At 43.1% G+C, this 26,344-nt stretch overlaps 1 protein-coding gene across 2 annotated transcripts in view; it reads right to left on the bottom strand.

Annotated features, from left to right (window-relative positions):
• PIK3C3 (phosphatidylinositol 3-kinase catalytic subunit type 3) overlaps positions 1-26,344 on the bottom strand; it is a 68,476-nt gene that overhangs the window by 14,739 nt on the left and 27,393 nt on the right. For both annotated transcript variants that reach the window (XM_080919697.1, XM_080919698.1), the window contains exons 14-21: positions 22,257-22,362; positions 20,863-20,979; positions 16,530-16,661; positions 11,414-11,542; positions 10,770-10,839; positions 8,967-9,031; positions 5,965-6,049; positions 5,013-5,087 (exon numbers count right to left, since the gene is read on the bottom strand). In XM_080919697.1, the coding sequence (XP_080775823.1) occupies positions 5,013-5,087; positions 5,965-6,049; positions 8,967-9,031; positions 10,770-10,839; positions 11,414-11,542; positions 16,530-16,661; positions 20,863-20,979; positions 22,257-22,362 (779 nt within the window). The remainder of the gene's footprint in view (positions 1-5,012; positions 5,088-5,964; positions 6,050-8,966; positions 9,032-10,769; positions 10,840-11,413; positions 11,543-16,529; positions 16,662-20,862; positions 20,980-22,256; positions 22,363-26,344) is intronic.

Raw genomic sequence — 26,344 nt, 5'->3', positions numbered from 1 at the left:
TTCCACTTGAGACACAAATAACTCTCAGGATTGAGAAACATGGTTTCAGAGGCTAGGATGTGGCAGTAAAGTATAAGCACAGAGGCTTAAAGACCCAAGGCTTAAATCCAGCACTGAAACAAAACAAAAAGATACGGCCTTTATAGAACCCCAAAATGGACTTACTTCCCCACTAAGAAGGATAAAAGGATTTGGAAAATTCTTAAATATGCCTATTTTCCAAACAATATGTCACTTGGCTGCAAAATAAAGAATCTGGAACCTGTCCAGCTCAATGAAATAGCATGTGTCCTAATCCATTACAATCCAAGGCCGTAGGGCATCATAAGGATGTCACAGCTTTCCCTCGAAGTGCCACCCTCTGCCTAACTACAATGAGCATGTGTCTAGGCACTCTATGTGACCAATGAGGGGAAGAGATGAGAAGCTTACAGTATTAAAGACTGTCCTGAGTCACGAAAACAGATGACACACGGTGTCATTTCTCCTGGAACTAACAGTGGAACACATGCCCAACCTGATGTTCCCTCCTCAACAAAGTCTTGGTTTGTCTAAGGAGCACCCTGTCCAGTTTCTTCACCTCCTAATAAGCGTTACTGGAACTCCAAGGTCTGCTGTTTATCACCGCTTGTAAATGAAGGTTGTATTATTATCCTTATAAGAAAATTCACAGAAGAGTTACGACTCAATTGCAAGGGTTGCATAGCTCTCACAGTGAAACCGTTGTTAAGTTTTACAAGTTCAAAGAGCCATGTATTTTTAAGAGGCTATTAATTGCAAGAAAATTTAAAGAGTGCACCTTATAAAATATAATAAAAAAAATCAAGAAATTCAAGATGCGTGGTCATAACCACACACTAGCAAAACAGTCACCCATGGAAATTATCTCCTCTATCCCTACCAAACAGTAAATGGGGCGCTAAGGAAATGGTGTTGAGTAACACCAACTTACTGTAAGACTGATTTGTACTTCTTACACATACATTGCTAAAATTTATGTCAGACAATCTGAAAGTCATTTTCACTTTGTCCCACACTGCTTGACATCGTGTTCTTTGTCAACCTTCTGAGGTTCCCTACTCTGAAAATTCTAACCTCCCAGGATCCTGTATAATCAACTCTAGGGCTGTTTCTCTCACTCAGCTCCAGTTAGTCCAGTTTCTTCCAGTAGACAACCATTTTATCATTTCCCTTAACTCCTGTATTTCTTTCCTATGTGACTATACCTTTCTTGTTATTTTATCAGTAATCACAAAAAGGAAAGTGTAGTCCTGAGTGACCATCGTAGTGAACCTCAGGCCCAGGCCAGCTGCACGCCCACCGCAGCCAGTGTAGCAATACTAGTGCTGCTAGGAAGATGGCATCTCATACACAGCCAAAGCCAAGGAGCCAGGTTTACAGTAATGACTTTCTAACAAAGGGATGGATGTATAAGTTCAAGTCAGTACATACATCCTAATTATCTACTAATCATTTCCCCTTCAACTTAAAATGAGATTCCTATGAAAAGCAACGAGACTAAGCTAAGGAAACCATGGGTAACAAGAATAGCATATCTGACTCCACAATCAAGTTCCACTCCAGAAAAAAATAACCTTAAAACATACCGGAAACCCCCCCCCCCCAAATTAAACACTACTTGTTTTGAAATATCAAAGTGTACCTTATCTAATGCATAGAAACTACCACACTAAATCAATAATCAGATTAAATATTTTCTCATAAGTCATCAAGCTCTTGTTAAAGCATCATTCAAAAAGGCAGCAGATAAAAGAAAATATTTGATATAACAGGTAATTTCTTAGCTTTAAAATTATACATCCAGTTATAAGTATGAGCAAAAGGGCATTCTTAGCTGGGTCAGAACATAACTCACCCTTGAGGGAAGTCCAAAGTGTTCAATACCAGAACACATGTACCCCGCTACCTCCACCAACCTCACACAAGCACCAAACACAAGGTTTACCGTGTTCAGCTAAGAGGCACAGACCAGGTTAAGTAGCCCAGAGTCCTGAGACTTACTTCAGAGATAGATACCTGCACTGTTACGTTAATTACACTTAAAACTAAAGAATACTAAAGAAGATCAGGAGAAGTTCTGATAACTGTCCCTGTAGTTTATCAGTGACCAGTGTTAATGGAGCTTTCTGACAGAGGCCTCAAAGCAGGTCACATTGAAGATGTGAAACAGACACAAAGGCACCCCTAGCTTCTCAGAAGTGGACAGGCTATTTGAGAACCTATAAGTATGTTCCTATTCAACCAAGATCCCTAGCATCCAGGAGTCATCTCTGCAGCTTTATTACATCATATATCATAAGCAGTTCTTCAGTTACTTTGATTACCTGTTTCTAGATTCTAGAAATAAAAAACATTCATCAAAATACTTAAAGCCACATTTAATTTAGCCCCATTGTGGTATAATGAGAATTTCTCCCAGACTCATGTTTGAATGCTTGATCCCCAGTTAGTAGAGCTCTCTGGAAAGGATCAGGAGGTGTGGCCTTGTTGGAGGAGGTATGTCCCATGCCCAGCCCACTTCCTCTGCTGCCTGAAGATCAGGATGCAGTAAGCTCTCAGCTCCAGTGCCACGGCTGACTGCCACCATGCTCCCTGCCAGGATGGGGATGGACAAAAACCCTCTGAAACTATCAGCAAGCCCCAACTCAAATGCTTTCCTTCCTAAGAGCTGCTTTGGTCACGGTGCTTCATCAGTGCAATAGATCATCAACCAAAACAAATCTCACCATGACTGGTCACCTTGACTATGGTTTCAGCTATAGACATCAACTCTGAATAACAAAAATCCTCTTTTCAGTCTCACACCAGTTTAAATTTGTAGCTTCCTGCTTTCTCCAACATAGTATAATAATTCAAGTAACACACGAAACTCTATTCTAACCCATTAAAACAAAACAACAATAACAACCCTCTACCCCCCCCCCCCAAAAAAAACCTTATAATTGATTACAAGGCCTTCTGATAAAAACCTTCAATTTTATGATGGATACACGGTGCCCCCTGCTGCACAACTAAGGAAAAAGCACACAAGTTAAAATTGTTCAAACCAAAAAATGAAATTTAGAGATGAATCTCAACTCAGACTCTTAATTTCAGCACACTGCCTTTAAACATATGTTTAATTTTCCACTTTACGTGAACCACCGAGTTCCCACATGCCTAGATTCGGACTATGCACAGCAGAGCCACTGTCATTGGCAGAGCATCCTGTGACCTTAGCTATGCTGGCAATGAGAACAGAAGCAGAGAGACATTTGAGAAACAGCAGCTACTTAGAGAACCCAAAGTTCTGAACTTCTGACATGGTACAAGATCTGTGTTCAGGGCATAATGGACCAAAAATAAACATGGCAAGAGGATTAAAACAAGATGCTTTAGAATAAAAAAACTAAAATACATTTTATGCATTCACTTTGTCAAGACTTGGCTATGACTAACATAACATGAAACTGTCTTGAAATATTAGTATCCACCCCCTAATCTGTTAATTTTGAAAGCAGTTCTGTGGTGTTCTTTTTTAAAAACTTTTACTAAATTAATCAACTACTTAACTGATAGACAGGATATGGCTGTAGAGCAGGCTGGGTTGGCAGTTACTCGAGTCAGGCCCGCCAGCCTTGCCTTACTGCGTCCCCAGTGCTGACCATAGATGTGAGTTACCACGCTCAGCTACACTTATGTTTGCCTATACTTTTCTAGTCTCCAAAGGCAGCCTTGAGCACTCTCTGGTGGAAACTGACACAGGCTTAAAACTGTAGAAACTCACAACCTGATTTCTAGACCATCGAAACCTAGGCCAAAAAAATAATTGAACTAATTAATTAATTAAAATAAAACACATAAATAAACAGCTTCAACCAACATAAGGAAGACAAAATGGAGTAAAAAGTATCAAGTGACGGAGGACAAGGCAGATGTCAGACAACTGAAGGTTTGCTAAGAACATCCTAAGTCAGGTCAGACAGTAGCCAAATGTGCCCTATGAAGACCTGAGCAAAGAACTTTCTGGAAAGAGGAAAGAGGGCACTGGCCTTGCAGACAGAGACGAGCGTGGGAGATGTGGTGTTGGTGGCTTCAGGAAGAGAAGTGAAAATGCAGAACTGGAGTGTCAGTGATGGTCCCGGAGGTGAGGGACAAATGGACTTACTAACAAGAGGGAAGCGGGATGTGGAGCCAGGAGACCTGCTGACGGGAGGGGAGGGGAGACAAGGCTGCAGGGAGGAATCACAGAAGGGAGTAGTTGGCACACATGGCTATTCCAAACCGAAGCAATGGACAGGAGTGCCTTTTAGAGCTGCAGGGTCAGAAACTGCATGTAAGGATCTGGACTGACATCAGGTGGGAAGTAGAACCTGGAATCCTAGTACTTGGAAGGCCTAGGAAGGAAAAGTTCTAAGATCAAACAAACAAATGGGTTAATAAGTTGTCAGAGAGAAGGGAGAAAGGAATGGCTGGCTATTCCTGTCTTCCATGGGGAGAGAAAACCCTGTGATAGCTGCTAAAAGGAGGACAGAAGCAGGGGCAGGAGAAGGAACAATAGCCTGAGATGCTCTTAAGAGTCTGGCTGCCTGCATGTGGCTACTTTGTACACAGAGGCTCTGCATGCAGAGGGGCTGGAGGGTCCCTCACAGCCTCCCTGAGAATGGAGGGCTTCCCCCAAGTATCCTTCCAGTGCCCTGCTTCAAGGGACTTACGAAAACTCTTGGGCCAGTGAGCAGTTAAAGCATTTTACACGTGGGCCCAGTGACTTCTGTTGGATTCCCTGGACCACACGATAGGCAGAGAACTGGTTCTTGACAGTTGTGCTCTGACATCCATACATACACTACGGAGCATGTGCAACCATATGCACATACACATACAGAAATGAAATGAATTCAAACTTCTCAGAGAACCTATACTTTATCAGCTTGTTTTATTGATAGGTTGAATCTAAAATTAAAAAAAAAAAAAATCACCACTACAAAATGAATCTTCTACTGACTTGTTACCTGTCTTTGTTAATAGAAGGTTATCCAGGTGCCGGTCTCCAACTCCAAGAATGTATGTGATCACACAGTATCCAGCTGGAAAACAGAGTTGGGAAAGATACACACAGCACTTAGGTTGCACACTGACCATGAGAAATATGTGCTATTTTAATTTCTATGTGGTTTTTATTGTCTCAAATTTTCCCACCAACTTAAGGAAGCTGCAGCCTTCCTGGTTCTGTTATATCCTGAACGCTAAAGAAATTAGTATTTACAACAACAAATCGTCAAGAATTTTTGGCAAATTGTCAGGTTTTTTTTTAATAACTTAAGCTTCATGAACCTTAATTAAATACTCATTTAGAACTTGTCATTGAAACTGATATTTGAAAGGTGACTATCTACATAAATACATACAGGTAAACTCTCAATCATCCCATAATGTACAACCAGCTTATTTGGTCAATATTCCAGCTCACCATCATCTTTTTAATCCCTCCTTTTAAAGGATAATTATTAAATAATACCTTAAAGAAAAGAAAATTAGTACTCATGAATACTAGCTGCATGGTGACTGACAGACATGACGGGAAATTATATAGAAACCACAAAGCACAGTCCTACTTCTTTCCAAGAACAGATAGCTTCAAAGGCCACGAGCGTTTTCTGTGAGATCTGCTTAGCATTAATGATAAACAATGAAACAGGAAGCCTTCAGCAGGATATAGTTGGCTCCTATACGGGAGAGCAGTGACTGAGTGAGGGAGCCTGTACCCACTGTGACCAACAGCCGTCCTGCTGGCACCACTATCATTTCAAAAGCCCAAGGATTCCTGTTACCATCTACACCTTTTTCTTTTATAAAACGCTCTGGTCTCAACAGGTTATAATCATAAGTTAATACCGCAATATCAGTATGGCCAGCTTTTCACTCAAGTGCACCCACAGAAAGCCAACAGCCTGAAGCACTTACCACAGCTTTTAACGTAGGTGTCCATGACCTCTGCACTGATGCCGTTGGGCCCAGTCTCGCTTGGAGCATGCTTCCTGAAAAAGTTCTGCAAAGATAATGATATGTAAATTTACCAATGAACACATTTCCTCAAGTTAGGCATTACACAATTATGAGTAATGTCCAAGTGACTTGTTTAAAATGGAGCCAAAAGACAGCTCAAGGCAATAACGCAGCAACGGCAGGGCTCAGTCACACGTGCTGTTGCAAGAGCCTGGAGACCTTTTGGTTTCTTCGTTCCCATTCACAGGTAATCCCTTTGTACTGGGAGCCTTAAACATGACTGGGAAACACAATAGCACACTTGAGGCCCAGGCTTTCTTCAGCTTTCTGATATTGCATGAATGTGTGGAAAGATCCGTATCTAGAATATATGAGCAATTCAGACACAGTGATCAAATGAAAATCCCAGAGGAACACTGTGATGTGAAGGAGCACTTTGCAGGAGGACTATCACGTGCATCTTCGAATGTTCAAGCTTGTGCTCAATCAAGAAAAGACAAAGGAAAGTTACACTGAGATGCCAAAAGCTAGAAATGTCATTGTGAGGAGTGTGCAAGACCTTCCTGATGGGTGCTGTTTTCTATGCGAGATGGAGATAGGAAAGGGAAGCTACTGCAAACTCAACCTTTAAATTCAATAGAATCTCAAAATTAAGGGCATGTGAGCTGCTAAGCTACCCATGGACATCGGCTGCAGATGGACTCAGCTGAGGACATCTTTCCTTAATAAAGCAAACAGTGATCAAAGGCGGCGTATACAGTCTGGGAGCTAAGGGAACCACGGAGACACGTGACTAGTGTGGAGTGTGGCCACAGTGGAAGGGCACACAGCGGGATGAGATGGAAAAATGGCACAAGGTCATGTGGAAGATAATTCTTTCTTGTGAAGGACAAAATAAACATAAGTCCCCCACACCCCGAAGACCTTTAAAGGCAAAAAAAAAAAAAAAAAAAAAAAAAAAAAAAAAAAAGGAAAGAAAAATATTCCCCAAATTAAACATTTGCCACAATATGGGCACAACCATGTTTGAGGAAAAAAGTTGGTATAGCTTGTTTTAGAAATGAATATTAAGACCTCAAGCTATATTACAAGGCAATTGTGCTAAAAACTGCATGGTACTGGTACAGAGATAGGCACATGGATCAATGGAATAGAAAAAATGTCTAGAAATGAGCCCTCACATATATGGTCACTTAATTTTTGACAAAGGAGCTGTAAACATTCAATGGAAAAAGGACAGCCTATTCAACAAATGGTGTTGGTCCAACTGGCACTCAGCATGCAGAAGAATAAAAATAGACCCTTTCTTATCTCCTTGTACAAAGCTCAAGTGTAAGTGGATCAAAGATCTCCACATTAAACCAGGTACACTGAAACTAGATGAGAAAGTAGGAAAAACCTTAGAACGCATAAGCACAGGAGAAAATTTTCTGAGCAAAACACCAATGGCTCGTGCTCTAAGGTCAAATATCAACAAATGGGACTTAATGAGATTGCAAAGTTCCTGTAAGGCTAAGGACACTGTCAAGAAAACAAAACGGTAGCCAACAGAGTGGGTAAAGATCTTTACCAACCCCATATCAGATAGAGGCCTAATATCCAAGGTATACAAAGAACTCAAGAAGCTAGACACCAGAGAATCAAATAACCCCATTAAAAAATGGGGTTCAGAGATAAACAAAAAGTTCTCAACTGAGGAATATCGAATGGTTGAGAAACATCTAAGGAAGTGCTCGGCATCCTTAGCCATCAGGGAAATGCAAATCAAAGCAACCCTGAGATTCTACCTCACACCAGTTAGATTGGCCAAGATCAAAAATTCAGATGACAGCAGATGCTGGCGAGGATGTGGAGAAAGAGGAACACTTCTTCACTCTTGGTGGGGTTGTAAACTGGTACAGCCACTCTGGAAGTCAGTCTTGTGGTTCATCAGAAAATTAAACATAGTACTACCTGAAGACCCAGTTATTCCACCTCTGGGCATATACCCCAGAGATGCCCCAACATACAACAAAGACACATGCACCACAATGTTCATAGCAGCTCTATTTATAATAGCCAGAAGCTAGAAATAACCCAGATGTCCTTTAGTAGATGAAGGGATACAAAAATTGTGGTACATTTACACAATGGAGTACTACTCAGCTATCAGAAACAATGACTTTATGAAATTCTTAAGAAAATGGCTGCATCTAGAGAATATCATCCTGAGTAAGATATCCCAGTCACAAAAGAACAGACATAATATGCAGTCACTGATAATGGGATACTAACCCCAAAAAGCTCTGAACACCCCAGATACAACTCACAGGCTATATGAAGTTCAAGAAAAAAATAAATAAATAAAAAACCATTATACTTAATCTTTACACACCAAGAAAACTTTGACTATTTCCAGGTTACATCTTGTTTTACATGTACTTTATGCTCATTGTAACTAGTAAGATCTTAATGCACACTATCAAAACTTTAAAAAAAACCAAGCACTGACAAAAATGTATTCATATACTTTTATGCAACAATGCTTAAAATCTGTACATTTATCTTTGTTTTTAAAATAAAGTTGTTCAATTAAAAAAATAAAGAAATAAAAGAAATGAATATAAAAACAACTAAAACTGTTTATCAATTAATGAGTAAATAAATTACAGTATATCTGCATTTTGCAGCAGAATACAACAATAAGCTTTAGTTTGTACTGTGTGCAGGAGAGGGCGCAGTTTCTGTGTTTATAGATGGGAGGGGTTAGTCTCTGTGTTTCTAGATACTGAGCCCGGTATGTGCCATGTACAGTTCAAAGCATCCCAATCACTAACAGCTTAACTTCCAACTACAAAGAATTCTTATGCCTGAAGAAAGTAAAAACTTGCAGAAAGAAGAAAAAGGAGACTAAAAAGAGACTGGAACTTTAACGAAGTCCTTCCTCATCGGCTGTGAGTATTACATAATGGCATCATTACCTGAATGCTTCCCTCAGTGTCAAGAACTTCGGCAACAGGAACTGACTGGATGAACTGCATGAAGCCTACATGGAAAGAAACATTAATTGCATCAAGCATTACACTAGGTGCACCAGGACCCACCAGGAGGCCGATGCACGGAACTCCACCTAGGCTAACCAAGGAAGCCATGGCTCCACTGGACATACCTTGTCCTGTAGCAATACCCTCTTCTGTTTGTAGAGCAAGGTCTGTGGCCACTGTGCTAACTTTACTTTGGTCACAGATTTACTAGGAAACTTTTTAAAATTAGTTTGCTTTATTTGTTTCCCTAGGAGTGTTTCTATCAGCATAAAAAAAACACAAAGTAATAAACTGCTTCTCAAACTTGGCAACCTTCCATAATTTTAAAACAAATAGAAATTAACAACAGTAAAAACTCAAAACTCACTCTAAGAAATGTTGAGTTCTGTCCACTCACCCCACCCCTATCATCTCCTGAAAGTCAGCGAAGGGGCACGCAAACTGCTTAGACTATTCAACAACAAAAACAGTGACATACCAAAACCAAGACCCAGAAGGGTACAGTATGCAAAACAGTGTAAAAAGACTGGTCAACGTGCAAGAAGAAGAGTGTAAAACAACAAGCACATAAATCTGAGGGAGTGAGGCAGCATCTCTGGATTCAGCAAACATGACCCGGATTCCTTGACACCTTGTGGGCAAAGGGCATCCCTGCAGAGTACAAAGAGGGCAAACGCTAGGGCCATTCACTTCTACAAGTATTCATTAGCTTTCTACCATGTAGTATAAACCATGGCACATGTGTAAGAAAAGAACTTATCTTAAAGTTCAAATTTTACTGGAATAAACATCATAAATGAAAGGACACCACAAAGCTGAGGGAGATCCAAGTAACACAGAAATCAAAGGCCATGATGTAATCGAGCCATGTTTTTAAGAAGCAGAGCAGTAGCAGGTGAAGCTTTATAGGAAATGAAGGGTCAGATACAGATCCCAGCACCTTAAAAGCCCAGTCTGAAAGAGCATTTGAGAAACCCAAGAAATCCACTCTAACCAAAGCTTACGAAAGTGGGGCAGGAGCCAAGAAATACCTGGGCACAGCCGCAGGGGCCTGACAGCAATTCACAACTCAGTTAGGTGGCCTCCTCTTTATTTGTCCCAGAGTAAATACAGGAGAGAAATAAACTGATGCAGGAAAGCAAAAAGGGCACAAAACCTCAACTGTACTTTCAGAATCTCATTCCAAGGAGAGCCTGAGAGGAAGACTACCAGGCTCAGAGAGGAAGGGAGGGCGAGGCATGCAGGAAGCGCTGCTCAGTACCTCAAAGACCTACAGGTGTGTTATGTGTATGCTCAAACGTGTACACATGCATTCATGTGTACATACTGTAAACACAGCAGATTGTATACGGCCACATGCTTTTGCAAACATGTGGTTCAAAGCCTTTCTGGGCCACAGAAACTCAAAGGACTGGGCAGGCAGCTGTGAGAAAATCCTATGAGCTACAGCCAATCAGAAAGCAGGGAGAGGTGTTATTCTGATGTTCATGTGCAAGTATCTTCCAAATACATCCCTTTATCACTGTAAAGAGCAAAATGAGGGATGAGGGGACAGGAAAGACATGGGGAATGGAAGATGGAGGAAATGAATAATGAAAACATAAAAACAAAGAGGGGGGCAGGACAGCACAGGGAGGAGGGCTGATGGGGGGCAGGAAGAAGGGGAGGACAACCCAACATGTCTTCAGTTCTCTGAATAAGTTCATTCACGAAGGCGATCATGACACAAAAGGAACTCACCATGTTTTGTACTGGTGGCTAACACCTTGTAAGGGGTCAATTTCAAATCCAGATTTTCTTTCCGTAAGAGCTTTGGATTGAAAGATAAAACACATGAATTGAATGTCATGACCTCCGGAAGCTGACCCGCAGACACACACCTCTGCACAGTCACACAATAAAGACACAGGAGCAATCATTAACTCTGTTAGAATGAGCTAATGAATGGGTGGTTAAGACCCATTTTCATCGATTTGGAACACGTTATACTCTTGTCAGTAAACATTACTCTTATCCCTAATGCTTCATGTTGACCTTCCTCAACACAAAGTACCATCCTGAAAGGCGGAACAACGACAAAGCAGAACTATCTTTCTCTGAAAGCCAGAGACTGGCAATCAGTAGAGATCTAACTCAGGAGATTACTAAATCTGACACCATCAAACTTTGGGGAAGAAATGCTGTATGGATATGTGCAATCCTCCTTGTCATGAGAGCCACTGTGCAGTGACAAAAACAGGCTTGGTCAAGGTCAAGTGGAGACTGCTGGGCTGTGTAGCACTGTGAGTTAATCACACAGTGCTTCTGGGTCTGTGAACATGCACATGATAAACTGTAGTTTCTAAAGGGAGGCGATGTCCCTGCCAGCACAGACGTGTGCTCACCTTGTCCATGAGGGAGATGATCTGAAGGATAAGCTGATCCTGACGCAAGTCATCTCCGTGTTTGAAAATGACTGGGTACTTGCCTCCATCTTCTGTCTTGAAGAACAGCTGGGCCGGCATAAGAGCACTCTGCAGAAGAAAGACACTGACTGAAGCCTGGGACAGGAGTTAATGAATGCAGCTCTAGCACGTACATAGGGCTTAAATAATGAGCTGGCTGTCAGAAAGAAAAGCAGGGTGCCACGCAGGAACTGTGACCGAGGCAACAGTCTGCCTTTGGATTCAGACTGGAAAGCACAGGAACGCAACGCTGCCAGGTAGCAGCCGGGTGACCTGTCAGGAGTCTTCAAGCCGTTTCCTCCTCTGTGAACCAGGCCCAAGCCTGACAATTGTAGTGACTGACAGAGCTGACTCTGGATACATGTTCACTGTTTGGTTTTGGTGGCAGTGAGCCACTGAAACAAGAAGGTTAAAGAACGCCATTCCAAAACAGGCAGATGTATGACAACTACACACCATTGAGTCTGTATCTTTGAAACTCAAAACCATTTTAGATTGAGATTGCAAATATCTCTGAAGCTTATTTAGAAATACTTCCTTCAGAATTTTCTCTGGGTTATGTAAAACATCTAGATTAGGTTAGCCATCTGCTTAGATCAATAGGAATCAAGCCTTAAATGGGAGAATCATGCAACACCTCACATCAAAGGAATCCGAAGACCACCACAGTGGAGACAACTGGTCAGAAGACCATTCTGAGAGAGATTCTATGGATTTTTATTACTGAGAGGTAAAATATACAAAATGAAAATAAGGAGAGATTTGTAACAAAAAGTGAGTCTGATACAATGTATAAGTATACAATCCAACAAAATGTGAAACCACAGAAACAATATAAAGAGTCTCAGAGGGAAGAAGAGTCAGGTGGACAAGGGGACAGCAAAACACTAGTGACAGAACAAGCGTGGACACAGCTCTTCACAGACTTGAAAACCACCTGCCAAAGATAGGGGACAGTCACCAGACAAATACAAAACCAACCAAACAAGAACCACTTTTGAGAATCTATGGAACCCAGAAGCACTGATGAAACTGACAGTCTAACTTTGAACCTTTGTGTAGGGTATCCGGTGACCAGCTCTGCGGTAAATTAGCTCAGGCCCAGACAAGGAGCCGAGCCATGCTCCTAGGGAGCGGCAGACTAGGGCAGGGGACTGGTTGTGCTCTTCATATGCTGATGTAAAACCAAATTTAAAACATGAAATCTATAGCAAGCGACATACACTGCATACCTGGCACCCATCCCGGCGCCTGAGGTGGTCTACACTCTACCAAGACAGAGCTTTTACTACCAGGATAAGGTCTACAAAAACTCTAAAAGCCTTGGGAAAAGAAACCTGTACCCTTTTAAATTGAAAGAAGTTTATAAAAACACTATAGGAATCCTAACCCCTCTGCAAATAGATGCAAAAATCTTAACTTCAATGCTGGCCAGTCTAAGGAATAGTCTTTACTTTCTAGATCTGTGGCATCGAAGACCTGAATGAACTGGATTAGCCTGGTGCTATGTAAGTCACCAATCACTAGCTTTGAATGGTGACTACTTCATGACACTATGCCTAAACTCCAACTCACAGTTTTCAAGAAAGCCTACACGTCTAAGATCAAAGCAGAAGATGGAACTAACAGGACTAGATGCTTTAATCAGAAACATTTCTGATTGGCATTATTCAGTACATAGAAGACAATATGAAAATATTCTATAACTGAACATATGTGTGGGATCCATCTGTTCCGCCTAAGATGGACTATTCTATACCGTGACTTAAAAAAAAAACCCATTATGTTTCTACCTCATCACTCGTGACTGGTTCTTAGAGAAAAGGAACATTGGGTTTTGGTTTATTCCAAATCAACGCATTTCACACACACAGACTGCTCATGTTGTGCGTCTGCATTTCAACCCCCTATCAGAATGTAAAGACAAATACTATACCAGCATTTTCCAATTATATGTTATAAAACCAATATTTTAAGTTGAAGATTGTAAATTATTAATAAATTTCAAGACCAATAAAGTAAGCTGAAAGAAATATTTAAAATTTAAGGCAACGAAAAGGCCAGAGGTGGAGCTCACTGGCAGAGGACCTCCCCACCATGTTGCTTAAGACTCAGTGGAGCAATGCACACATTAGAGATTCAAACTTAACGGCCACTTCTGGGCAATACAGTGACATTCATACTTAAGGGGGAAAAAAGACACAGAATAAAAACTCTTAAAGCAATTAAAATACGTTTTGAAACAATAGATGCTACCAGTACAATTATGCTGTGTGCCGAGGCTCTTGTGCATCTGTGTGAGCTCAGCTGCACAGGATGCTCTGCTAGGCCTCGGGAAAGCTCCTGGTTTGCCAGTCTTTTCTACTATGTTCTCCAAGTCCTTCCCTATTTGATATAAACTGATGTCAGTGAGGTTTATGCTGTGTGCTCCTAGAATCACAGCACTTCAACCATGGCGTCTCTCCCAGACCATCCTGCATGTTGCCTGCTTAGTCTGATTTAATTTCTACCTGTACAGTCAGCAGACAGGGAAAAGGACATTTGGCACGCTGCTTAAGAATAAGAACTTCTTAGATCAGTCAGGGACAGAGCAGAAGGCAGTCCTTTGTTCATTCTAGCCTGATGCTTGGCTTGGTGGCCAAAGCTGTTTTATACCTAAGACACACGAAAATCAAATCAAATCAAATCAAATCCAGGCAGCCCAGAGAAGGAGAAGACAGAGACCTGAGTTCATCCATGCTATGATGCGGGCAAGGAAAGATGCCCACAGACCTGTCCTCTGCCTCACAGCATGGGAGTGCCAGAGATACACGGGGGTGCCTACCACCATGCAGTGCAGCACAGGAGGAAGACAGACAACTGTGGAGTACCATGCCACCCACAGACCTCCCCTCTGGCACATAGCACAGGCTTGGCCCCGTGCCTTGCTGTGCAGTGTGGACTGAAAATGTCACCCAGGGGATCGCCAGACTGGCCAGTGTGCAACAGGAGGCATCACAATGTGCAAGTATGTGTTGCTCTGAAGGGAGAGGAGGAGAGGAGGAGCATCTTGAGCATCATGGAGAGGATCAACCTCGAGAGGAGTTGTTGTTGTGAGTGGCCAACCCTGCCACTTGGGGCCATGGTGAGATCCAAGACCAAGCTGCCACTGAGTGATATATCTGAGTCTGCGGCTACACAGCATCAGGGGTCGGTGTCAATGTCTGTGGTTCATATACCACTAGAGAACATAGGGATGTGCCAAGTCAGAGCAATCGGAGACCACATGGATGTCCAGGGGCCGTGCAGAACTGACACGACCCCTCACTGAAGAGCTGTCCCATCTCTCTCTGGTGGCAGTACTTGGGAGATTGGGCCACGCAACTTGCCCCCGCAGCACAGCAGAGCTGACTCTGGTGGTTGGGGTGCAGGTGAGCCAGTCCTGGGGACAGTGAAGGAGAGCTGTCCCCGCGCCTGTCAATCATCTGCTTCGAAATGACTTGAGTAAATAGAATAATGTCCTCCTCCGCCCCTTGCTACCTGGGGCGGTCAGGAGAGCAGGCCTTGATTGTAGGAGCTAGCCCTGCCTACTCAATGGCTATAGCACTTGGGAGCACAGTGGAGCTGGCCCTGACTGGGAAGCCTGGGTGAGCCAGTCCCGAGGTTGTGAGCTGGAGAGCTGGCCCTGCCCCTCGCAGGCTAATGCAGCTGGCAGAGTGGGCTCTGCAAATTCCCTGAGCAACATAACTGAACTGGCACTGAACAAATGGGTGCAGGTGAGCTGTCCCTGAGAGCAAGACAGCTGACCCTTCCTCCATCAATGGCCACATTGGGTGGCAAGCAGGAGCAGTGCTGGGGAGCTTGCCCCGGTGGTATGCTTAAGAGCTGGCATGCTGACCAGATAAGCTACCACCTAGGCCCAGATCCAGGTCTCTGAGTTGGCCCACCCCAACATCTGTATCACCCACAAATGGAACTTGTGAAAGTGCCGGTCTGGCTGATCCAAAGCTGCAGGATCTTCACAACTCAAGGCAACAAGAAGATAACTGGAGGAGGTCAGGTGAGGATCCAAAATTGATGGTGTCATAGAAGCCAGAGGTCTGGAAACAGACCAAGGACCCAGTGCAGTGGACGGAGGGCTATACTGTGGGACGCACTGTAGCATACTCCAGCTTCCACACTGAGATTTGTGTTCTGCTTTGTGATTTTATTGTGATTTGTTTGACTGTGTTTTATTTGTGGTAGGGAGGCTGCAAGGGCAAAAAGGCAGACATGAGGGGACAGGGAAATGAGGAGGGCTGCAGTACATAAAGTGAAACTCACAAAGAATAAATAGGAAGTCAAAAAAAAAAAAAAAGAGTAAAGGGAACTGCTACTTAAAAATGTAACAACATTATAAAGTATATAGGAATGAGTACTGGGCTGAGATATGTTTAGAAATATATTAAAAGGCCCTCATATCTAGACATTTAAATTTATATACTGAATATATAACATACATCTTGAAATTTACCTTTGAAATATCATGTATGAATAACAGTAACTGTGTTAACTACTGTTAAAGAAGTAAATATTAAAATAAAGTTCTAAAGATAAAACTATGACATATTTGCATTAGAGATGTCTCTATAATTGTAACACAAAAATCTTAACACGTAGTGACAGGTTAGAAAGATGTCTCAGTAGTTATGAACACTCGTTGCTCTGACAGAAGACCCAGGATCAATTCCCAACACCTACGTGGTGGTTCACAACCATCTGCAACTCGGGTACCAGAGCATCTACCACAGTCTTCTGACCTGATGACACCAGGTCCACAGGCAGTACACATGCACACACACAGGCAGTACACATGCACACACAGGCAGTACACATGCACACACACTGGCAGTATACATGCACACACTGGCAGTACACATGCACACACACTGGCAGTACACATGCACACACAGGCAGTACACATGCACACACAGGCAGTACACATGCACACACAGACAGTACACATGCACACACACAGGCATACCTCTCTTACAAGGTTGTTCTGATCTGATCACACAGTGATGACCAACTTCCTTACCTTGAACAGTGTAGCTGTTTCCGGGATGATTCCCCTTATCTTCACCTGGGGCTCTAATGGCAATGGGATCAGCTCCACATCTGATAAATTCATTTTTTCATTATCTCCAAGCAATGCTTGAAGTCTCTCATTCTAGAACAAATTAGAAAGGAATGAGGTGGAAATGAAAGAACCTTTCCCAAGCATAGAATAATGGCATGAAACAGATTCTATTAACATCAGTTGCAAAGTACAAAAAAGTACCTAAAATCTACAGCAATGAGGGCCTGCGCTCCACCCAAGAAGCAACCAAGGAAGTCACTAGGACAATCCTCACACTTCACACAGCAGTTTCTTACGTCTGGTTCTGGAGGTTCTGTTAGTCTATGGTTCTTGAAGGGAGCACTGTCAGACCAGGGTACTTAATGTCCCTTAAGACAGACAGGCACAGACACACACATATACAGACATACATACATTTATGTAAATGTGCTTATACATATATATATTGTACATAATTTTAGCTAAATATTAAAAAAATATGGTTTTTAAAACCAACAGAGTCAACTAACCTGGATCCTTGGGGCTCTCAGTCTGAACTGCTAACCAAAGAACATACAGGGCTGGACCTAGGCCTCCCCACTCATATGTAGTAGATGTGAAGATCAGCTTGGGCTTCATGTGGGTCCCACAAAACTGGTCAGAGGCTATCCCCAAACCAATATGTGAGACATGTTCTTCTAGCTGGGCTGCTTTCTCTGGCCTCAGTGGGAGAGGAAGGGCCTGGCCTCACAGAGACTTGAGGTGCCAGGGTTGGAGGCGGGGGGGGGTAAGGGGGTTGTTGATACCCAGAGGGCCTCACCTACTCAGAGGAAAAGAGGAGGGGAAGATAGGGGAAGGATTGTGGGAGGGGTGGCTGAGATGGGGGTAGTGAGTTGTAAAGTGAGTAAAAGAGTGTGTGTGTGTGTGTGTGTGTGTGTGTGTGTGTGTGTGTGTGTGTGTGTGTGTATGGTTCCTAGAGTCTTTGTCAAACGTTCTTGGTGTCCTCTGCCCCTATTGCTTGAGACACCACACACTTAGGACATAGGACTCACCTTGAGGCTGGATCTGACCTGAAAGCTCTTTCCCCAGGTCTAGCTTTCATGCTTCCAGGAAATAGAATGCAAGTTCCCAGGGGAAGGAAGCAATTAAGCACTTCCTGCCCAACCGAGACACGGCGGGACGTGCACAGAGGTCCAAGAAGCTGCACTCACCCATCAGCAGCAAGCAACTGTCATCCAATCGGACCTAAAGCCTACTCCAAAGGACAGAAACCACGCCTGTACCGGAAACCTCACCAACTTCCTGGGAACAGTGAGGTCACTGACCTTAGAAAATGATCTATGGCCTTCACTTTGCTAGGCCATCCTAATTCCTTACTCCATTCCAAATCTTCTCCTTACACCCACAGGTAAGACCACCCCTCATCAAAGCTTCCCTTTCCAGAAAATGGAAGCCATCACAGAAAATCACAACTGGGCACATGCGGCACTCAACTGAGTGTGGAGAGCCCAGGCCCAGTACAACATGTACATCAGAGCTTCTGCATCTTGGCTCAGTGATGTAGCAGAAGAAGGGACAAAAGAACCAAAGGACCAATACCAGGTGTTGGACGGTCCAGAAATGGACTCACGTGAAAAGTTCTGAGAATTTGTGAGAAAATGCCAAGAAACAAGGCAAGAGACCTGAGCTCACTTCCTTCAAAACAAGAATTGTTCTTGGAAAGTGTTTTCTATTCCTCCAGGTGTAGCAGGAAGGGGTGAGTTTACTCACATTATTCAGTTTTGCTTGCTGCTGCTACTCAATTATGCCTCTGTGGGAAAAACAGTTTTTCCACATGCTGCTTATCACTGTGATTGTACAAAGCTTGAAATCATGAGAACCTCACTGGTGTGACCTTCTTAGCTCTCAAAGTGTAATGCATGCAACTACTGCATTCTTTATCCGCTCCATTCTCCCAGGTCCCACCGTCTCTAGCTAGAGCTGTGACACCAGGGAAGCTGCTGTACACAGTCTATCCTAGAAATGGTTGTATGAATAAGACCGAAGGACCGAAGCTATGGCACATCAGTGAATATGTTAACATGGAAGGGGAAAAGCAAAATCAGAGTCCCAGGCCTAGATGCAGAACTATAGGCAATTAATTATTTACTGTTGGAAGAAGGAACATTAGTCCCTCAAGATTGAGTCCCCGTATTGGTTTTGTCCAATGCAGAGTGGTCAGCCCAATACGTGTATATGCAACTTGAGTTGGGGGTAGGAGTGGATTCAGGGGGCTAACTGGGAGGGCCTATAGGAGGCAAGGAAAGAAGGAAGTGATATAATTCTACCAAAGTTAGAAATGTTTCCATAGAAGAAAGCATAGGAATATGTATATTTGTACTTTCTTAGAACACGAAGCAGAGTGTATGTGTAAGTAACAATCGTTGATAAATAATCCACTTTCCAATAGCAGCAGCATGCCTTCAAAAAACACCTCCTTATGAAAGGCTAGATTTCTTCAGGTGTGACAGAAAATTTCTTTTTACTGGAGCTGAGAAAGAGCCAGGAATGCACATACAAGTGAAGCTTAAAGGTTCATTTTCTTTGTCCAAAGGATTTATGAAGCCACAGAGAAGGATAATTTTATTTGAAGCCTAATTTTGTACAAACAAAGATTAGTCAAGTATTCCATTTATGCTTCCCCCAGTGCATCTTTTAATTGCTTAAGAGGACAACTGAATTAATTTGGAGGAAGTTGCTACCTACCCACCACCACCCAATTCTCATTTTCATAAACTCACAGACATAAGATAGACCACAGACTTGAGAATTCGAGCAGTCCAAGTCATCTCTTACATCCATAAAGCTCATCTACCCAACTCCAAGTAATCCATTCTCTCTGAAGCCAGCAGAGTCTTGTACTCTGTAAACAGGGAGGCATACCCAGGCTTTAAGAAGGAAAACCAAACTTCTGTATCCAGAGGTAAAGTACTTCAATTATGATACACACTCCAGAGGAGGAAGTTCTAGAATCACTAAGAACTAAGTGGTCAACAAATAGTGTTTAAGGACTGCCAAGCCAAGGGAATTTCCCTTCAGTATGACCACAGGCCTTCTGAGGTTAAAATCAATTCTTAGCGAGCCCAGGTCTGTTTCTGCATCTCAGTAAGGAGCATGGCCAATCCTCCTTCACCAGACAGATGGCAAACTGTTAGTGTGGACCAGTGCTGGGAGTGCAAGTCCTACTGTTACTTAATTTTGTCCTCATAAGACCCCTAGTCTCATCAGACTAAGCAGAGAATGGCTGATAAGATCAAAGATCTAAGCTGCAGTCATACCCACTGCTAGGGACCCACGAGGGCCTGCTTCTCACCCTGGGGACAGGCATAGAGTCTGTGGTGACAGCAGATGGCACTGGGAATTTATTTGATCATGGTCTATGATTCTTATAAACAATAAAGAAAATGCCAACTTGATAAAAAGTGTTTCTGCTCAGCTAATTTTCTTCTCTCATCAGATGAATGCTCCTGATCATCTCTCTGTTTAATCTGTTTATTTCTTGCCTTTTAAGATTTGACACAATTCTTTAACTTTTCCTGTGTTATCTTTTCCCTTACATACCTATATTCCTCAGATGGGTTGTAGTCTTTGACAAAAGCCACCAGGAAACATCTGCCTATGATTACCTTACAGGATTAGGAGAAGTGAAGATAACACATGAATCCTTCCTATCACTAAAGTTATGGCCCAGAGGAAAAAAAGCATTTGCAGAGGAGATGCCTAGCTATTTTGTTTACTATGTGGAAGTTGCTCACTAGAGAAATGGCTGCTAGTCAGAGCATACATAAAGGCAGACTGATTCTACAAGGTACTTGGTCCACTGTTTTCTCAAAATGTTCATGTAAATGATCGTGTCTCTAAGCAACTAAGATTCCAGATAAAAGACAGCAAGGCAGTGTAGCTGAAACTGTGCCTGGGGACAAAGAGTTCTAAAACTTCCCAGTGGAGTAACACGGGACCAACTGATCCTTTAATTCTCTGAACCCATCAGTCAGAGCCCCAGCATCATCAGTGCTCTGGGCTCCTGGAACTATAATTTCCTATAAGAAGCTTCTATAAAGCCAGGCATGGTGGCTCGTGTTTTTAAACCTAGCATTCAAGGAGGGGAGGCAGAAGGATGAGTCAAGACTACAGAGGATGTAAAAAACTGTCTCTAGAAAGGAAGCAAACGATGTACATGTGTGTGGTATGGCAACCCAACAAGGCAGCGGTCAACGCTCAGCCGACACTCTGGATCTTAGCATTGCGACGTCACTTTCAGACGGTGGCTTACCTTCTTCTTGCGGTTCCCACTTTCTCGCTGCACTGCCTTCATCAGGTGCACCAGACGATCTACAAAGGTCTGCTGTGCCGCCAACAGGGAGCGCATGACCCTCACAGACTTGTCACCCTGAGAGAGGAAAGTGAGGACAGTCAGCTCGGCTTTCATGGAGGGAGCTTTCCCTTCCTCTGGTAAAGTCCAAAGTGAAGCTGGAAAAGACTAGGCATCTTGATTCAGAAGTAATGAGAAACCTGCTGTCTCGGGTAAACACAGCCAACAGATTGTCCTGAGCAATCTGATAGTGTACATGGTCATGTGACAGAACAGGATTTATCCACCCTAAAATGCTTCTCCATGCCAATAAGGATCCTGATTACCAAGCAGCTGCGAGTGGAAATCTCCTTGACAAAGAAACACCCAAGTGCAGCAACCATTTGCTGAGTAAATGTTTCAGTGAACAGAAATCATCCATGCAGTATTTCCTGGCTCATACAATACTATGTAATGTACTTTCTAGTTTATTCTTCAGTTGCCTGGAAAGCGCAGTGGGGAAGATATTATCGTCCCATTTAAAACACTTACGCTCAGACAGAGTGCAAGGCTGTAATGGGTAAGATCCACGGCTCATTGGATGGCCTGACACTGCTCTGGAACCTGTACACATGCTTTGTCTAACAGTGATTGTCAAGGTGTATTTTAGCTATTTAAGGAGTTGAAAAAGGAAGCAGCAGAAGCAGTAAAGATACCAGGAAACATTACATTTCAGTAGCACTGTCAACTGTTTTTCTTTGTTCTTGCGCCCTCTGCTGGCCGAGCATGGACACTGCTTTAGAGAAGCAAAAGCAGCAGAAAATGGCCCTGTACTTAAGAAGTCAGGTAAAATGTGCACAAGAGAACTACTACTATGGAGTCTACCGGAAACGGAAGGACAGAAAAGTAAAAATAAAGGAGCAGGGATTTACTTTTTGTTTGGTTAATGTAATGTCTATTTAATAAAGAGCAAAAAACCTGTTGTAACAATTTACCCATGGGTATCAAACAAAAAGGCCATACATACTAGAAAATGAATAACTATGTTCCAATAATTTATTTATAAATGCTGAACTTGGGATTCCAAATAATTTCATGTGCCACAAACATCAATCTCCTTTTTTACTTAAAGCATAGTTTTATGTGTTCTTATTTTGTCTGAGTGTTCTGCCTACATGTAAACCCAACAGGCATGCTTGGTGTCCACACAGGCTACAGGGGGTAGTGTCAGATCCCCTTAACTGAAGCTACAGACCGTTGTGAGCTGTTGTGCGGATGATGAGAATTGAACCCACATCCTCTAGAAGAGCAGCCAGTGCTCTTAACCACTGAGCCATCTCCCCAGCACCCTCTTTTACTTTTTTCTGAGCTCATACCTTGAGCAAGGCTTGGCTGAAGCGCCTCATGACATTGAGGTACATCTCGTGCGTCTTTGGGTCCCTCTGCTGGGTGTCCTGATCTTCACATTCCACTATCACATACCTTCAAAAACATGGTTGAGATGCTCAGATGATGAGAAGAGAAAATCAGATTCATCTTGTCTGTATTTGCATGGTTTCATAAAATAGATTAACACATAGTTATAAGAGCAGAGGAGGAGTAAAGAAGCCGCTCAGCTCCAGGCCTTTGGAAGTTAACACTACACAGGCACCAATCAATGATCAACAGGGATGGTGTCAACCTGTGCTGGGCTCCACGGTTTTCTAAGTGATGCTGTGGAATCATGCTCCGCTACATTATGAAATCGCAGGAGATGGTAATGCCTCCCTTTTCTCTTTGCCAGTGAAATTTACATATCCACCACAGAACTGCACAACACACATATTAGCCCCTCCCCCGGACTCATCCTTGGCACAGTCAAAGGTGTTCTTACTCTGACACCCTCTGGAGCTACCTTTTCTCTCACATAGTTTTGCAAAATGACTAATAGTTTCAATTGGTTGTTTTACTTCAAATCCAATTTAACAATTTCTCAAAAACCCATATAAAATCCTCAACACTTCTACTGAAAGACCAGGATAAATCCTGACCCCCTAACAGGTAAAGTAGAAGACCCCTAGCAGGTAGAGTAGAGCCAAAAATGTAGGATAGCAGGTTCAGTGACTCCGTTTCAGGAACTGGCTGACCATAAAAACATAGAAGTTAAATAATACACCATAAACAATCTTGAGAAACCAGATGTTCCCCTCTTGATTCCTCCCCCACCCCACCCTGGGTTGTGGTTTGTTTCCTTTAAAACCCCCTTCTCCCAGCCACTTGGGGTCGGACCCCCTCTACCTCTGCATGGGATATGAGTCTCAACCCCAGTGCACTGGTCCATTAAAAAACCTTGTGTAATTGCAGCAAGGATGGTCTCTCGTGAGTTCTTGGGGGGTCGTGTAATCCTAAGACTTGACTGAGGGTCTCCCCTCTGTGGGAATCTTTCACTATTATAAAAGTTGTTTTAGACAGTTAATAAATGTGTTTTCCTAAATCTGATAATATTTCTTGAATAATTATAAACATCACTCATATATAAACTGAGGTGAGAGGTGATATAATACATGTTTTAAAATGTGTTCATAGCCCATAACATAGATGTAGGAACTAAAATTAAAAAAGCAGAACCCCGTGGCACCTAATAGTTCTTACTTCTCTTATTATTTATTACATAAGACTTAATATTTCTTACTTCTCTCTCACTTACCAATGCTACATTGTAAAGAATCTTTAAATCACTTTCAGTGGGCCATGATAAACACATTTACATCGACCTGCTTGCTTTACCAACAGTGAACTTGGAGAGATGTGGGCACGCCTAATTCTGGCACTTGGGAAGCAGAGTACTTAGTGCTGGCCTGGGTTACGTGTGACCTTGACTCTAAACAGTGGAAACTGGGGAGTGTGTGCACTTCTCAGGACAGCACTTCTGGGTGACTCAGGGAGATGGCTGTCACGTCAGAATCCACATTCATGCTCATTCTCCTTCCTCAACTCTGCACTCCATGTCGGGCAGGTGTACATACATACGTGGATGCCTGTGAGTATGTGTATGCATGTACACAAATATGTTCAGAAACATGTGCATGTGTTAGAAGACATGCATTTGTATGTATATGCTCATGCCTACAGAGGTCAGTTGTCCATAAGAGACGATTCCTCACCAAACTGGGAGCTCATTGATTTGTTAGGAAAACTGGCTACTGAACCTCAGGCATCTGTCTCTCCTCACCCCGAAGGATGGCAGTTACAGCTGTCCCCACTCACCTGGCTTTCTATGTGAGTTTTTAGGGTCTAAACTTAAGCTTGAAGAGCAAATGCCCCGCCCTCTGAGCATCTCTTCAGCCCTGGCAGAATTCTTTCTCTTCTGCCAAGCTTACTCAACTGTACTCAAACTGTAAAATCCACAAGAACCTTGGAAAGCCCTTCCCTGACACACACTCTCACCGGAAGAGTCCATTCAGCCGTCTAGAGGACCTGCTGCCTGAGACCAGAGCACACGTGTTTTCTTCTCCTCCATGCCCCAGCGGGCCTATGCGTGCTGAGTACATGATCTTTATTGCTGTCTGACTTCAATGCCATTGATTTACGCAAAACCGCAACGGTTATTCTACAACATGAATGTATGTATCTTTTGCTCATGCAAGGGGTACTTTCCATTTTATCATAACTCAGTTTCATAGTCATCCACAGTGATTTTCAAGCCCCAGAACCTTTTTAAAAAGACAATTCAGTACTTTAAGATGAAATATATAAAATCAAATCTTTCCTTGATTACTGAATGTTCTAGCAATAAATTCCTCATGGCTTTAGGATGAAATTTTTCACACAGTGAATAAAATTCACAAAACTTACTTTTTCTCAAACGTGAAGCAGGAAACGTGTCTCCATCACATGGGTCAGAAGGCTGAGGCACGACACAGCCATCAGAGCAGAAGCCCTGCCTGATACACAGCCATGGGAGCAGTGTTCAGTGCTGACCTGCCCCTAATGTGCCTGTGCTCAGACACCCAGTGCAGCCTGCTAACTGTCTCCACTGAGAACGTATGATGGCTCTGCCAGCCAGACTGCCAACACCGGGACCCCACACTAGTGTCACTTCTTCAGCTCTAATCCCTCCATTCACAACATTCACATTCTCTTTACAGTACTTTCATTGTCCTACCTACACTAGCAGAAGCGTCAAAATTCCCCTGTTGACTACTTTCTTTTCCTGTCTCTTCATCCTCCCATCCTCTCTCCAGTCACAGGAAGTCGATGCACCCTGCTCCTGGACTTCTTCTCTACGTGGGATCCTCCAGAGACTTGTACTGTCACTGCTAGCGTATCTGGCGTGAGCTTGTGGACAGACAACTGTGTTAGAGTAGGTAAGCGCTGCTCTCTCCCGCCCCAGAGCTAAGCCTGCCACCGCAGCAGGTGTACTTCAGGCCTGCAGTTTCTGGGAAAGTGCTGGGAGGAGCTGAACCAACCTGGATATGTCATTTGTGGAGAGCATTTTTGGCACCTCCAAACCGTTGGTGGCGGGGTAATAATATTAATATTCCAGGACATCTTGAATCTAACCAAGGCAGGAATCTGGCTTCTGTGCTACGCCCTGTAAGAGCTAGTATTAAACACATTGGCATCAGTAGATCCAGGCGGAGCCCCTGGGATAAGGCTATAAGGAAGTACATCCACATCTGAAGTTCAGGGCAGGGCTTTTAAGAACATGGCTTAGGGAAGTACATTCTTATCTGAAGCCCCAGGCAGAATCTTTAGGAATGCAGGGTGGATTTCAGGATGTAGGCATAGCAGCAACCATTTACGTCTCTGACCTTTCCACCTGACCTCCAATGAGATGTTTACAGGATCTACGGTTGTTATCTTACTTGATCCCAGTCTCAGAACTGATGCTACCTTTTTGCATGTAATTAAAATGATTTAAAAAGAGCACAGATTAAATCAAGCTTCCCTTCAGCCAGGAGGCTTAGGCCTCAAGTCAGGCTCAAGTCATGTTGCAGCTTGTCTCTTTTCTTTCAATCCTTGCTCCAGCTCCGGGGACCCCTGTTGTTTGCCCGAGCTGGTCTCGGACAATCATTTCTCAGTGTCAGCTGAAAATCAATAAAGGTATGAAGGACTAGAGACGCTTTATGGAGCATACAACCACCACTAGAGACATAAAAGTCTTCTGATTAGAATTAATTCCAAATCTCCAGGTACCGTGATGCCTGCCCATAATCATCACTTTAGAAGGCTCAGACAGGTGCAACTGAAGCAGCGCAGACTTTGAAACAAGACCTTGTCTCAAGAAACAACACAAGCAATTAATAAATCAGACTAGACTCAAACTTCAGTGCTTCATACTGCACACATCACAGAGAACAGATGAACAGCTCTGAGGATCACTTACCGAGCAAGATCAGAGGACAGCTCTGCTCTGGAGGACTGAGCCAGGACACAAGAAAAACTCTTACTTTCTGTGATGGTATTTCAGAATGTGCAGTCA

Source organism: Micromys minutus, assembly GCF_963924665.1.
Source record: "Micromys minutus genome assembly, chromosome: 8".
Taxonomy (NCBI): Eukaryota; Metazoa; Chordata; class Mammalia; order Rodentia; family Muridae; genus Micromys; species Micromys minutus.
The sequence above is the reverse complement of the archived record's forward strand: the minus strand, read 5'-3'. Positions and strand labels throughout refer to the sequence as shown.